Here is a 15824-nt window from a genome sequence, read left to right as displayed (position 1 = left end):
TTTAGGCGATTCATGTTTACCAAAAATACTATTTAAAAATATATCATTCTTTATAAATTTCAGAATCATTGCAAGCTCACCAAAACCACGATTTGAAATCCCCCGAATGGCGCACGATACGGACCGCCAGCAAGGACGGAACGTTTTCGTGAAAGTAAGTAAACATTTTAATGATTTAGTTGTTTCATTTATTGGAGCCAGCAGTTTCAAATTTTTAAAACTCAATAACATTGAAACCAATACATAACATTAACTACAAACAATAATGCTGAAGATATCAAACATAATTGTTTTCAAATATATATGAATGAACAAGAAATGTTTAATATTTCACACATTTGTGTTACTATGTCAATATTCTATCACTATTCAAAAATATCATCAAGTAATACGGCCTGTTCCGAAAACAGTGTATAAGCAGAAATTATCATAAGACTTATCTTTAGAACACATTGAACACCTGAAACAAGAAGTGTTTTTTTTTAAATTGAAGAATGGATTGTTAAGGTAATCCTTTCATGATTATTGCAACAGTAATATCGAAAGTGCTGTAAATAGCATATTATACGAATCATTTTGTCTACATTTTACTTCGCCGTGTATGTGTAATTCTTGGTAAAGATATTCTAGGAACAAATCTACGTTGAGGTGGATTTAAGATCAATTCTACATCTACTCTCACCAAGAAGGCTATTGTTTGATATCTAGCACATGTTATGTTACGAAATTTGCGGGACAAAGAATTTGGTTGCAGTAAATATAGTCTGAAACTCTTGAAAATCTTGAAAATATGATACCGTACAAAAACCAACACATCTTAATATTTGATGTTATTTTATCAGTTGTGTTATTTTTGTTAACAATACCATGAACATATCATTTGAATCGAATTAATGATAAAAAATGAATTTTAGACGTTTACCAAAACGTTCATAAACCATATCAGTTATGTTCAATACTCTGAAACATAACCCAAGAAAGAAGTTGGTGCTGATATTTGACGCAAGATAGGTGAAATCTTGGTCGATGCTTTCACCTATTTGTATGTAAACCCTATGTATGTTTGAATTTGTAGGTTGGCTGGTGTTACCACCATCAGTTTTGTCTTTGCCTCGTTTACCTGCGATCCAAGGTTCTCTGCCGCCTGCTTGATCCCTCGGTAGGATTCGGCTCCATAGGAGATGTGCCAGTGTTGTCTATATAATCAGCGTATGCCAGAATCTGGAATCACTAATATGGTTTCCGAAGTCTCCACCCTCAAGTCCCGGATGGCTCTTTCTAGCGCCAAGTTGAATATGAGACGGGCTTGCCTGTCCCCTGGCGCAGACCTTTGGTGGTAGCAAAATGAGTTTTTTATCCACCTTCCTCTGATAAATGACGTTGGTCATAATCATTCTAACCAGCCTTATTAGTTCATTCTAACTAACCTTATCACCGTTTGATTGGGGTGTCTATAATTTCTCGCATCTTCCTAAATAATAATACTGAAGGCTCATAAAACACCTAACATTGCCAAATACAACCTAAAAAAAAACACTGGCATATAGGTTAATCATTCGCCTACTGTCTGAAGCTACTGCTGGGTCACTTATCAGCAAGTAACGACAATTGATAGCAGATAGGTAGATTTGGATGACATCGTAAAATTTTGTCGTTACGATAATTCGACCAGATCAAAGCAAGAGCCTTACGGTGCCGACGATTCCATTTCCGGTGGCTATGAAACGCATAAGCTAGGGCCTGTGAGTGACGTTGAGCATGAGCACGAGTTTGTTTTCTCATTTCATTTTCGCACCGCAATTGCTGCAATTGTGCGTGCAATAAACGTATTGAGATTATCGCTATCTGTTCGCGGCCCTATCTATCGAACTCTATATACGTGCTGGTATATATTTGTGACACCTGTCTGGTGGATTTTCCACCCGTACGTAACGCCATAAAGCATTCGGTTAGGGATGATTGGAGTGACAGCATTCACATTTGCGCTGCTCATTGGGCTGGTGGCCGCAAGTCGTAAGTATACCGCGACTATGAAATTTGAACGTTTCGCTCAATCAATTTTCTCGACTGTCAATCGTGCAGCTGTCTTACCGGCCAGTGGTTCCAAAGGTGGTCGAATCGTTGGAGGATATGATGCTACCGAGGGACAGTTTCCGCACCAGGTGTCTCTGAGACGCCCACCAAACTTCCACTTCTGTGGTGGTTCCATCATTGGACCACGATGGATTATCTCAGCAACACACTGTACTATTGGAATGGAACCGGCCAATCTGAACGTGTACGTAGGCAGTGTCAAGCTAGCGTCGGGCGGAGTATATTACCGTACGATGCGAATTGTAAACCATCCGCTCTACGACCCAAATACGATTGAGAATGACATCAGTTTGATACAGACTGTACAGCCGATTGTGTTCAATGAGCACACGCAACCGATCGGTTTAGCATCAACGAATTTGATTTCCGCAACGGGAGCCTCCATTTCTGGTTGGGGTAGATCGAATGTAAGTATTCGTGGGTACCAGTTGTACAGAACGGTGCGAATGTGCGCTGATATTTAAGAACACCGTTCCTGAATCACACATTTTAAATTAGTTTCAAACTGATTTTCATCCAATACCGATTATCTAGCGGGTTCCGAATGCACTTCATTTTCGATTAAAAATATGCTTTCCATCGAAAATCTCTTCAATTCTAGACCATGGACAGTGGCGCAGCTGAAGTTCTGGACAATTTGCAGTACATGAACGTAAACATACTCACAATGGAAGAATGTCGAGCTGAACGTCCTGGCTCGGGTAACATCTTTGACAGCGTGATCTGTGTCTCCAGTCCATTCGGCCAAGGAGCATGTTCCGGTGACTCGGGTGGACCATTGATTTACGACGGAATGTTGCACGGCATCGCATCCTTTGTTCGCGTACCCTGCGCTACCGAAGTTTCGGATGTATACGAACGAGTCTATTCACATTTATCGTGGATTGCATCGGTCACGCTGTGGTTGAGATAGAAGCAAATGAAGTACTTCAAACGTGTAGTTGGGAAGAAGATATTCCGTGGTTAATAAATAACTTTACCCAAACGTACTCACAACAAGGCGAATTCAGGTCCATTCAAAGCCTTGACACAGATTCGATTTTTTCCGAACAGTTTTCAAACACTCCGGAAATTGAATGTGAAGCTTTAAACATGAGGTTGCTATTAAACATTCTTCCAACTAAGCTTAACATGCTTCACACTACGTTTTAAAACATACTTATCGTTATTGCTTAAGCGTTATTGCCTGCCTATTTTATTACATTCCTTTTCCTACATTCTATGACAGCGGAGCGCTCGGTATTGATTGAATTTTTTTAAACATTCCTGTTTCGGCGTTTCTCCCCTCGTTGCAGTGACGTTCGTCCTCAAAATGCCCCCAAGTCCTGGCCGAAGGACCAGTTCATGGTTCAGAAGTGAATACCCAACGTATCAGAGCGGTAAGGGGCCAAGCCGAGGGACATTCCAGTGGACGGAGGTTAGGTCCTCGAGCCGGATCCAATACAAATCAGCCCTTTTCGTAATTGACAAAGGAATACGAGACTACGGCAAGGATCGCTAAGCGAACCTGGAATAAAGCCAACAAACAACAATAACTACAACAACATTAACAAAAAAAGAAGGTAAGACAGCTATTTTCTCTCGCCAGGTACGCAATGATGGAGGGCAATCCGCCTACATCAATCTATAAATAAAGTGACTGATACTAGAAAGGACACATGGCGCATGGAGTCTGTACCGTCATGTGCAGCTTCAAAGCTCCATTTTTTACAAATGCGATTCTTTACAGTCGTTGAGTACAAATAAATTGATGAAAATAAAAACAATATTTGAGAGAATCGTTCAATTTTTTTTCCAGACATGGATATTTTTACAAGGAAATAAAAACAATTTGATAATACAATACAATTTGAAAAGATGTAGAAATATAAAAAGGGCTTTTAAGGTAATATTAATCACAAAGATACAAGAAATTTGCATGTGACATAGGGTATGGTGCTCCCAGTCCACAGTGTGGAGGCAATTGTCTGCAGATATCCGTACCGAGTCGTTATCAAAATATTCCAATTTCTAACAGTACCGCAAACGAGGCACCTGTTGCCATCAGGTTCGTAATGACAGCCATAACAATAATCATCATTGTAATTACCGAGGGCTAGATTCTAGCCTTACGACCTAGCTAAATCTCATTCATGGTGTGAAGAGTACATTCAAACTTCAATTATCTCATCATCTTTTACACGTCGATGATAACCAAGGAAATTTATTATGAATGATGACTTAGTGCCATGTAAAAAAGAAAAGTTTACTTACCATTTATTTTAATCACTTCCAACTAGATTGCTAAACTTTGACTGAAAGTATTTACATACAGTTTAGGGTTTTTTGTACTGAATGATTGAACTTCCTGAACATAACGTCCCGAAGATAAAACTAATCACGAAAAAGGAAGTTTGCAATAAAAACTCTCTCACTTCATCGCACTCAACTTGACCTTTCACAGTCTCGGGTGAAGCGTTCGTGTCATTCATGGTGCAAATCCCTTCCCACCGAACGAATGATTAATGTGGTTGCACTGAAAGCAGAACGATTACGGATCCTTAAGTTTGCGTCTGTTCGTGCCACCCAATCACTCGGCCATAAAACGAATCCGATCATTGAGCGTCCAGAACGCAATCGCGGCTATTGAGCGATTGTTCGGTTCGTTTCCAGTCATTACTAACGATTTACACTAGTTCGTTCACTTCACTGTGTGTAGCGATGAATGCATCCTTGCAAAAGTTTATGAACACACCATGGGAAAGAACAAGGTCACGAGATACAGTTGTAAATTGTAAGAATTCGGAGTGTTTCAATATATTTTATTCATGTTCTTGCTGTACTTTTTTATACAACATTCAATGTATATTTAAAAATAAAGATGCATTATTTTTTCCACAATTAAACAAGCTCTTTTGGACGTAGCGCTTAAAAGAAATTATAGAGAAAAGATAGCCACAAGTCGAGAAATATACACTTAGATCTCATAAATCTTCTTCATATCATTTTTCGCCCATCCTGGAGTGCAATGCCTTCCTTTATGGGCCTGCGATTGATTGATATCCTCTCCCGAAAGAATAAGGGACAACTGTCGGCGCTTCGACGATAATCGACAGCACACTGACTGGCAGGACAGCAAGAAGAAGAAAGAAAATAAACCGATAGGGCAATCGCAAGAAAGACAAGGGCACACTGATAGCGAAAGGGGTGAATCGAATCGAAAAAGTTGAAATGAATCACTAATGGCTTTATAGTAGAAACTTTATTTTTCCTTCTTGCATGCATACTCTAAGGCTCGGTTCAAGCACATGGTGAAAGCTTTTGTCAAGCGTAAAGTGGAAATGCATCGTGGGAGTGTGCTAAGGGTTGGAAGAGAAAATCTCTTCACTTTGACCACTTCAAAAACAGCTCTATCGGGTGGTGGTGTAAAACCATAAATTCTTCCTGAACAACATTGGAGGAGGAGTGAGCAGCAAAGTGCAAGGAGAAGAAGCGACACAAATATCGACAAAGAAGAGATTTTCTTCCAACAATGGAGCAAAACGTGTGCGGAAACGGCAGACCCTTGCAGGGTTTCACTGTCCTTAGTTCCTTTTGCACGACTCCCGGATGCGAATGATGAAGCATAGAACGTCGAGAAAACTATCAACTGCAGGCGGAATATGTTCGAGGAAAATCTTTATCCTTTTTTTTGCTATATAGAACTGTGTCATTGTACCATTCTGTAGCAGTACGGGTCGGTATGGTTACATGAATTCGACAGGAAAAAAGTCGAATGATAGTTTGCTTTACTAAGTTTTCCTGTGAAAAAGCTTCTTATCGACGAATCGATTTTGGAAACCGTTTGTTGGCGAAAGGTCCACTGCCACCGTAAAAACAACCGGCCAGCAAGCGACAAGCTCGACAAAGCTCTTGCTGCTGATCGGATGTGTGGAAAATTATCAAAGGAAATCGTTTACAGCTCGTGCACAAATATACGATGTTACAATTTCGTCTTAGTTCCATAACATTCCGCACATTAATAGTGTAGCTCAAAAAAAAAGAAGCTATGCTAGCTTTACCTAAGCATATGAACGGGTTTGTGAGTGCTGTAACCAAAATCCTAAAATGCAGACTAGATCGTTTGACTATTAACATGAATCTCAAGCAATGGTCTTGGCCTTACATGAGCAACCGGAAACCGGAAGTATGTTAAGCGGTTTGCACATGGTTGTAGAGGAAGTTGAAAATTTTACACCTCGCCAGCGAGATTATAAGGATACTGTATTTTACTAACAAAAAAGTTTTTTTTTTACAATAATGGGGCCCTACACGATTCTAGTCAGCTTTTTTACATGGAGTTTGACAGTTGGAGGCTGAAATCATATCAACACTCCATACAAAACCACACACAAAACTAGCCTGCGATTTTCAGCCTAGATTATTATAGCCTCAAAGTTAGAATTAGATTCGAGTACCTGCTCAAATAAATTCAAAATCCTAGATGGTATCATTGCATATTTTTCATAACCAAATTTGAAGTCTCATTGACAGGACAGGACAGGGCAGTCACTTTTTGACAGGACAGCTGAAAACTTTTTCTCAAGCAGGCTTTTTGGTAGCTTGACGAATACACAAAACATTCTTAAAATCTTCATTCAGTAGCAGAAGTGCTAAAATCAGCCTTCTAAATCCATACACCTTGGGATAAGCCCACCTGTATATACTATTCTAGTATACACTATACCCACTTTGATAGCTACTCGAAAACTGCTATACAATGCAAACAGCTGACAGGCGGAAAATTCAGCTTACAATCAAGGTGTGTTTATTAAGGAGGTGAATTGTTAGCGCGTTTTCCGGGCGCCATTATTGAGTATTGTTATGTCAAATCGCATACAATTTTCTATACCCCCCTCCAGCCCTCCCCGATTTTAATACCGGAGCCTCCAGTATTGTTATGTCAAGTCGTGAAATGTCAATTTGCTCTGAAGCACTTCACCTCCTAATATCCATACACCTTGGCTTACGATCTAAAAACGGAAAGGGGCCCAATGTCGACATATCCAAAAACTATTATTTGTTTTGTTTTGTTTTTTATTAAAAACACCTGATTACTCGTTTCATCAAAACATGTGTTACGTGGGATTACCCTTTAATAACGTGACGACAACAATATGCAATATGATTGTGTTTAATGATTTGAAGGAGATCCATTAAAGTATACCATAAACATCAAGCATTTAGCAGGCTGATTTATTTTAAAATATAATGTATTAAACTTTCCAAAAGTCCCTTCTACGATTAACTTTACTTGATTATTCTGAGAGTTTGACACCATATTATGCGTTCGACTGAAAATAAAATTTGCATAATCCGAAATCAAACATATTTGACTTTGACTCTAACTCTATCTCTAACTACGCTAATATTTCGAGCAAAGTATGTAGTCGAGAACGAATCGATCTATAACATTACAATTTTATCACACCACAATGTAAAGCTCAACACCAACAAAAATGCATTTGTTTTTAAGCGTTTGGTTTCTACAAATTTGCCATTTTAGTGGTTGGATTGCATCCTGCTACCAATCTGCACCCAGCAGTTCCAATAAACTGAGCACAAATGGATTGCGGTTGGATTGAAAAGCTGTCCCAACACGATAGCAATGCGGCTCTTGTTATCGCGCAAGGTACATCGCAGATACAACTAAAGTTACCTCACAAGCTGGCATTTTACGACCCTACAGTAATCCGTCCCAGGCCATCCACGATAGCATCGACAAGTTAAACATGTTATTTTACCAAACCAGCAGTAGCAGCAGCAAACGCTGTAAAATCGTTGCATTCTAAACATCCTTTCACAGTGAGATAGACATGGTGGTACGCCAGATGCGTGGTGGTACCGTAATGGGGTGCTGATACGCCTGTCAAACACACTACAGTTTTAGTAAATTATGGACAATATGGAGCGTGATAGTGGTGCTTTTATGTTGATTGCTTTGCTAAGTGTTGATGGGATGCTTAGCTTAACGTTATGTTCAATCATCTGAGTCAAAGAAACATAGCAAATGGACAATTTAAAACGCGATTTCATACAAGCACTAACATAAAATAGTTCTATTTCTATTGAATTTGCTACATAGTGATATAATTTCCCTGCAAAAGAGAGCGCTAACAATAAGATCAATACAGATTTAAACATTTCTATTGGATTTAATCTTCATTAAATAATAGATCATAGCAAAGTAATCACATTAAATAAAAGGAAATGTAATTACTCCAATTGCTAAGTAAATAGTGTAAATTGTAAACCATGACTCATTCTTTAAGGTCATTCAATAGCCCGTCTAATCATGTCATCACAAAACTTAATACTGTACATTGTGCAAACTTAGATGAGCTTGAAAACTTTTGCCGACACGTGATTGCACAACGTGATTCCTTCACACTAACAAGAAGCATGCAAAATCAAGGCATCGTAAAAGATAGAGCAAACTTTTCGGCATACTGTTGCAGCTACACGTGTGGCTCTAAAGCCACTAAACTGCAGGCATGGTGTATGGGTATGCTCACTCTTGCCCAGAACGCAATGCTTGCTTCAACGCTCGTCCAATCTTGGCAGTTGAAAGTTGTGCAAAGTACCTTATTCTGCCAGTACGAGGCAGATACACTGTTCTTAACTGTTCACGTACATATCGTCGTATGAAACATCTTAACAAGCCGTATCGGAGGTTGCATGAGACCACTTACATTAATTAAGTGCTGATTGTAGCAATTTGAATTTCAATATTCCGGACCACAATCCTGCTGATCACAATCACAATTGCTAATTTAAAATAATTATTTAATTACAATTGTACATTTGCTCCACTCTGAAATACATGAAATCTTTTGGAAATTGTTTCATATTCAATTTTATAGTTGTTTAAAAGAATGATTTTACTGCTAATATGATATTACTTATTATGATTGTCTTCAATATATTATGAAATTGCTTTAAAACGTTAAAATGAAAACATTCTCTGCATTCTCAGCTAAAACAAAAATAAGCTTTTCGTCAATTCCTTCAACCAAAGCTTGGCACCAATTTCAATAAAAACATGCAAACAACTTAGTGCCCCTTTGCTGTGCGTCTCTGTGTGTGCTGTGTATGTTTGGTTATTTGAATTATCCGGAGTATAATTTTATGAATACGAATAAGACACAGAGAAGAAAAAACACATACCCGTTAAATCATAATCATAATCACAGCTTCATTCGTGGTCATCTTTGCGCTTGCAGTTTCAGCATTCAACACGTTCAATTAACACCAGAAGAAGACACCAAAATTTTGGGGATGTACCTATGTCGTCAATAAATCGAACAGCGAACACCAATCAAATATTAATGGGCGCTTGCACTGATACGACTCTATTGATACTCGTTGCGCGAGTAAATAATTTCATCATTTATTATTAAAAGTTTGTAATAACCGTGGTTTATGGTCTTTTTTTCTCTCTGTTTTATGAGTTAACAAAAAAGTTACCTAGAGCTATAACACAACAAACAGACACGATAACAGCTGCTACGACCCAGAATGATGGTATCAGACGGCGAATTATTTTTGCGTTCCTCCCATGTCCACCGACATGCAGCGCCAAATACGGACTAGAGAGGTAATTTGAAATATCTTCTGGCATATGACGAACTGCGCCAATGGAAAGGAAGCATTGTGCCAGAAGCCATGTATAGTCATTAGACAGTAAATTGAAGCACAAGTACGCTGCCAATCTCGGACACTTTTGCAAATGGGAACGATAGCAAGCAGGCACGGAAGAAGCGTTGTTAGATACGTGCCGAGAGTATAACGATGGAATATGGAATTAAATTATGGACTTGTTATTTTATTGCGATTGCTTTTCAGGATGCTTGCAAGTTGCAACGTTTATGTTCTGATGAATTTTATATTGTGTTATTGAATGTAATGAAAGCTTGCACGATGAAATTTATACACAAAGTGTATCTGCACATCGTACAATCGCCGAGAAAGAAATGATGCAACATATTTATGTAATAATGGTAAGACAGAATAATCAGTTTTATAACACTTAAAACGATTGGCATCTTCCACTTTATCTATCCTAGATTTTTTTATTGTGAAAAGGATTATCCATAAAAGGAGTATATAAGATATTGAAAGTTCTTATACATCTTTATAAATCTTCTATACAATTTAACTACTTTCAATCAATCAATCAATCTGGAAGATTCCCGTAAGAAAAGTGTTGGGAATTTCTTTACACACGAAAATTAAATCAAATTTCAAACCAATCAAATTGATGCGATACCCGTACGTAACTGGAAATACATTCCAGCTTTCCAGCTGAAGTCAATGTTCAGCCATCATGCATCATGCAAAAATGCACCGATCTGTTCCTTCGTTCGAACGTTAAAAAAATGTTAAAAATAGTTTTCGAACGAAACGATGAATTGCCAATGTTGATGCTCATTGCTCAACTCCCATATTTTAACTTTCATAACTATTTTGAGAGAATGTTTCTTTCATCTTTATACGTCACTCGACCAGTATAAAATTAAATAAAAAAAGGAATAAAATTGACGACTCAGCAGAAACATGAATAGATTGGTGTGGTTTAGGAGAATGAAGGGAAACGAACAAAAACTAGTCTTATGAAATACCTATTCTCTTAGATCGACCGCTTAAACTGGCCCATAGTTCAATGCTTTCCAACAACTGCGACCAGTCAAATGCATCGTTGCACGATTTGCAACGAATGGCAATGTGAGAGATGCGCAAGCTCGTTCTTACACAGGCACAACCATTTTTCAAACCGAAGCAACGAATCGTCAATGGAAGAAAGATTTATCTAGGATAGTTCACCTTCGACCCTTTTTTACCCCCATTTCAACAGCAAACCCTTGAGTTTAAGCATGTCGATGAAAGGAATCCTTCTCTTTCATTGCGATTCTCTGTCTGCATGCTATCACCCTTACACCCGAAGTGTGTGGCCAAGGCCCAGTTGTTGAGGGATTTTCCCGGGGTTGAAATATGAACCGGCGGGCTAGAACCAACGCAAAACCCAATCAATCAACCTCGACGGACGTCTGTCGAAGCGTAAAGAGGTTTTCCGACCTCTGACAGACTGGTTACATCCGTTGCCCGAGGCTTGGCGTGATGCTACAGCAAGAAGAAAGCAATCGGCTGAAAACTCCTGCCGGATCTGCCAATTTAGCATAGCACCTGTTCTGGTCTCCATGACTGCGGGCAGGCACGGACATGTGTGAACTGATGGCCATGTTCATCAGCTGGCAGTCAAACAAACAAGACTTTAGCTTCCTGCTGCCCACTTTAAACTACGACATAAAAAGGTTACACTGCATCTTCGTATCTCGTCGTGATCCTCTGTCGATATGTTTGTGCACCAACAGGATTAATTTGACACATCCAGCGTTCATTGCATTGCAATTTCGGTTCGAAATGTGCAAGTTTAGCGTTACGTAGTTGATGGATGATGCATAAGAGCTTACCACTCACTTTTCAGAAGTTTTGAAACTAGTTGTTTCTATATCGTTCGTTAGCCCAACCAGACTATCAACCAGCGGAACGGCTAATGACGGTATGATATTGTATACTTTATGATACACTTCACTCACACCTCTTAGGACCACGTACGCCCATCATCATGCGGTCGGGACAGTTCCATCCCGTAAGCTTCGTTCCTTTCCCGGAGTGATGGTATGCGTGCTGTGTAGCACAAACAATCTTCCCACAGAAAGCTTCCTGGCATCAGCAGAATAGTTAGCCCCCGGGATAGTCGCCAGACGGTGAAACTTTTCTGCAGGTTCTTCCGGCAATGCATCTGTGGATACACTATGATTCGCTTTTACGACGACATCGCGTACAGGAAGTTTTCTGCAATCTGGCACAAAGTACCAATGAGATTTTACTAGACTACAATAGTGAACATACTCTCAGCAGCATCGGTGTGCATCAGCAACGAAACCATGTTAGAAAGCAATAGCCCTGCACATGGTTTTTATTATAGGGTGTACTGCATCACAATCTGCATCAAAGCTCCAGGTTTTTAGAATAAATGACTGACAGTCTACCTAGCAACCTATTGGTTCAATGTGTATTATATTCTTACTGATCATTTTGCTCATTTTTTATTTTAGTCGTCCAGACCGGTCGAATAGGAAGATCAGTTCTCAAGCGGAGATCAATGATGGAATAACAAACCTGTATATACCGCGATAACAGCGAGAAATATTATATCATGCTTTATTTTAGAATGGACTGTTTATAGCAGATGTTTTAAAGCATATTTACTGTTTATTTCTCTTTGCTCGGAATTATGGGAACGTTTTAAGTTGAAGTTTAATGGCAAAGTGTTTCATTCAACAGTAAAAGAATACAGCCTTTCCACATTAGTAGCTCTTGTAAAAATAGTTTCCAAATGAATTGTGAATAACAAAAGGTTTTCAATTGCATTTTTCATCTTGATAGATTTTTCTGCAACGTTTCTACAAATGGAACTATTTGGAAGCTAAGGTTTAAAATTGTTTCAGGTTATCTCAGACCGCTGCAAAATCGAACACCGTACGGACTATTTCATCTGTGCTGTAAACTTTGCCCAGAACCGGAAAAGCATAAAAGTTTAATTGCAAAGTGTTTCATTCAACACAGAAGAAACACCTTCCATCTTGCTGCCATCAACGATTTCACACCGTATGCGAATGGCCACAAGAGCACTGGTTTGTAATAAAGCATGTTTTTTTCTCTCTCTCTCTTTCTGGTTCTCCATTTAACGATCGAGTCGGTTTTCATCTGCTTTTCTGCCGTTTTCATCGGACGACTGATTGGAAAGTTTTATGCTTTTCAGTTCCTGGCAAATGCTCCTCCGTAAATCTGGCGTAAGTTATGTGCACGGCAATCGAACAATAAGTTACGGTCCATGAAATTTCTACCCCTTTTCCCGGTGCGAAAATTAAGCGGTGTGCAGAACTTTACAACAGCTAACCTCGGCTGCAACAAAGCGTCCGCAATAATGAAGCTTTTGTGTGGTGGGAGGTATAGAAAAAAATACACACACATATGTTCCTCTCTTGACCCACACCAACTGAACTTTCGTGGTCAACTGGAAGCATGGGAATGAAACTGCACTCTAATGTTCAGCCCCACATGACTTTTCTAGCAGCTGACCGTACGCTGCTTTCCAGCACTTTACGTGCACTGCATGGCTGGTGGCCCCAGAGACGCACACTAACTGCTACACATTAATTTACAGCATTTCACAGCAATCAGAACCGGTTGGTATGGGGTGCGACACACTTATCTGACAGCTAAATCTGTCACTTGTACAGTCGAAGCAGCAGCACATTGAAACCGTTCGCTAGGTACGGCGTATGTGCTCTAACAAATGGATTGCAAGTTACGGCTGGGTTTACGCATCGAAGGTTGGTTCTCGTCTACCGATGGCCTAGTTAGATGAAAGTAGGTAGCATGCTAACGCACACTTTTTGCGCTGGTATTAATTCTTTTTACAGCCACACACGTTTTTATGACATCGCGAAAAGGTGCCACCTTTTGTTTCCTTCACATGTGGCTCTTTCTTAAGCTTGGTACACTGCGAACAGTGAAAAGAAAGTTAGCGTGTGTTTTGTTCACCTTAAATGGCTTAATCAATATTCGACCAACGTTTTGCTGAGCAGTTAGTTTGGCGAGAAGTTAAGTTGATGTAGACTCTCGATGAAATGAAACCCGGTATAGTTTAAAAGATTTTCTTTTTCACCTACTGCACTATATGCACTATACAATTATATCTAACAGTTTGTCAGTTCCGTAGATTTTATGAAACATATTTTATTGCAGTACAAAAATAATAAACATTAAAACTCTACTTACTTGCTCTGCAATGGGATGGGATTCAACTCCTATTCCGACACGTCCTCGTCGTGTAGAGTGGTAACATGTGCCACCGCGTATCCAAAATTTTACACAAACAAGGTATACAGAAAGATCTTATGCTGAACATAAATATCTATTGCTGAACACTTTGAAATTGTTAGTTTTTCAACATTTTCCCGCATTCCCAGCTCAAATCCTTCGGGAATAACTGAGATGGTTCTTTCCACAAGCATTCTCCACGCTGAGCCACGGCTCATCATGCTGCGCCCAATTTAGTAGCCCTTTTTGCTAACAGTCCAAGATATGATTTTGCATGCATAAACTGAATAAAAGCTGCCTTTTTGTGTACGATGCGCCATGCGTAAATTATGCATGCAATAACGGAATCCATCCGTTACGTGCGCGCATCATGAAACGAAGGAAGCAGCAGCAGACAATTTTACATATTCATAACCGTGAACTACAACCAATTGGCCAACACAACCTGTTGAAAATGGAAAGCTCATAATTCAGGGTCCTGCTGATATGAAGAAACCACCCCAGAGCAACCAAGATCTCTTTAAAACTGAAAAGATAAATTATCTTCTAAATCAATCTGCAGCAGCATCGCCATTTCTTAACGATTGGTTTTAATGCAATCTTTTAAACCCGTATTAACATACCTTATATAGCTATCAAACAAGACAATATTGTATGATGCGTAGCATGGTTCTATGCTTCCAAAGCAATCCTTACGTTATACATTGAAAATATGTTAATTCTGACAACCCAGTTTCTGCTAAGAACGTTAAACTTTATACTTCGTGATGTTTGTCCATGAGTCCGCTCTGACAATCCAATCATCCTTTCATAATGTACAAACCCTACAACGTTACTAACTTCAATTGCATTCCACCATTCCGGATGGTTCCATCATCTGACAAATTCTCTTCAAATAGCATTGCCTTAACCATTTTGTTAATTACATTTTGCCCAGCAAGCAACTATCCGGCCGGTGCCCGGTTGATTTCTTGACGATAATCAAACCAAATACACGAAACACTAAACCTATTTTCAGACCAGCTGCACGGTACATGCAAATTCATACCCTTCCGACGGTTCACTTTCGTTACATAATGTAAATCACTCTAGCCATATTCTTCCTGCCCATTGAAATACTCGCCGCGTGCTGCTTCTTGCCCTTTGCAAGAAATATTAAAATTTCATACCTCAAATTCCGACCGCTTGATGAAAGGTACTACCTTAAGTAGGGCAGGCGAGAGTAAAAGAGAGCGTAAGTTGCTATATTATAACAGAGCAACAAACAGTGGAAACGCGCTGACGTTGAATTCTGTTTTTTCCCCATTTTGCAAAAACAACACACAACAGTTTGCATTAGGAAACACATTATGCTAGTTCCATTAGAGCCTGCAAACTTTACGCCTCGCTAAGCGCTTTGTCTCTCGCGTGACCAAATAACATTACAACAGCGATTGCTTGGTTTCCTAGAAACAGAGAACAAACTACAAACTGAACCATCTTTCCCAGCCATACATTTTAAAATTACCCTGCCTGCCGTATAGACCTCAATCTCATTCTTTACAATATTTGTGCCACTCTGTGCATAGTTCTGCCACAAAACAAGGTGCAGTTTCGTGCCCGTTCTATTCTCACTCCGTTTTGTGACAGCACCTGCTCTTGTTTTGATTATTTGTATTTTCTTGGTAACACTGTTTTGCTGCAGTTTGATCAAACATTCGCTTAGTAATGTGATCCGATTTTTTGTTACTTTGGTTACGTTTTGGAATATGGTGCGTGTAGCCGGTTTTACTGCAACATCAATATTGTTTTATTTTCGTTGTAATGTTGAAAATATACTTCAG

General features: G+C 39.3%; 3 protein-coding genes across 9 annotated transcripts in view; 2 read left to right on the top strand and 1 right to left on the bottom strand.

Annotated features, from left to right (window-relative positions):
• Window positions 1-15824, bottom strand: part of LOC120893206 (pseudouridine-metabolizing bifunctional protein C1861.05) — a 183843-nt gene that overhangs the window by 114033 nt on the left and 53986 nt on the right. The window lies entirely within an intron of this gene.
• LOC120893205 overlaps window positions 1-15824 on the top strand; it is a 137423-nt gene that overhangs the window by 74005 nt on the left and 47594 nt on the right. For 6 of the 7 annotated variants that reach the window (XR_005738116.1, XR_005738114.1, XR_005738113.1 and 3 more), the window contains exons 2-3: window positions 64-154; window positions 3390-3656. The gene's annotated coding sequence lies outside the window, so the exon portion shown is untranslated. Of the gene's footprint in view, window positions 1-63; window positions 155-3389; window positions 3657-12883; window positions 12969-15824 lie in introns of those variants that run through there. The other variant, XR_005738115.1, reaches the window with a different exon arrangement.
• LOC120893211 (chymotrypsin-2-like) lies at window positions 1922-3083 on the top strand. Its single transcript, XM_040294965.1, has 3 exons — window positions 1922-2013; window positions 2083-2501; window positions 2696-3083. Exons 1-3 carry the CDS (start codon window positions 1956-1958, stop codon window positions 3005-3007), a joined length of 789 nt encoding a protein of 262 aa, XP_040150899.1. The 5' UTR covers window positions 1922-1955; the 3' UTR covers window positions 3008-3083.

This window comes from Anopheles arabiensis, chromosome 2, assembly GCF_016920715.1.
Source record: "Anopheles arabiensis isolate DONGOLA chromosome 2, AaraD3, whole genome shotgun sequence".
NCBI classification, from domain to species: domain Eukaryota; kingdom Metazoa; phylum Arthropoda; class Insecta; order Diptera; family Culicidae; genus Anopheles; species Anopheles arabiensis.
Note: the sequence above shows the minus strand (reverse complement) of the source record. Positions and strands in the feature narration are given on the sequence as shown.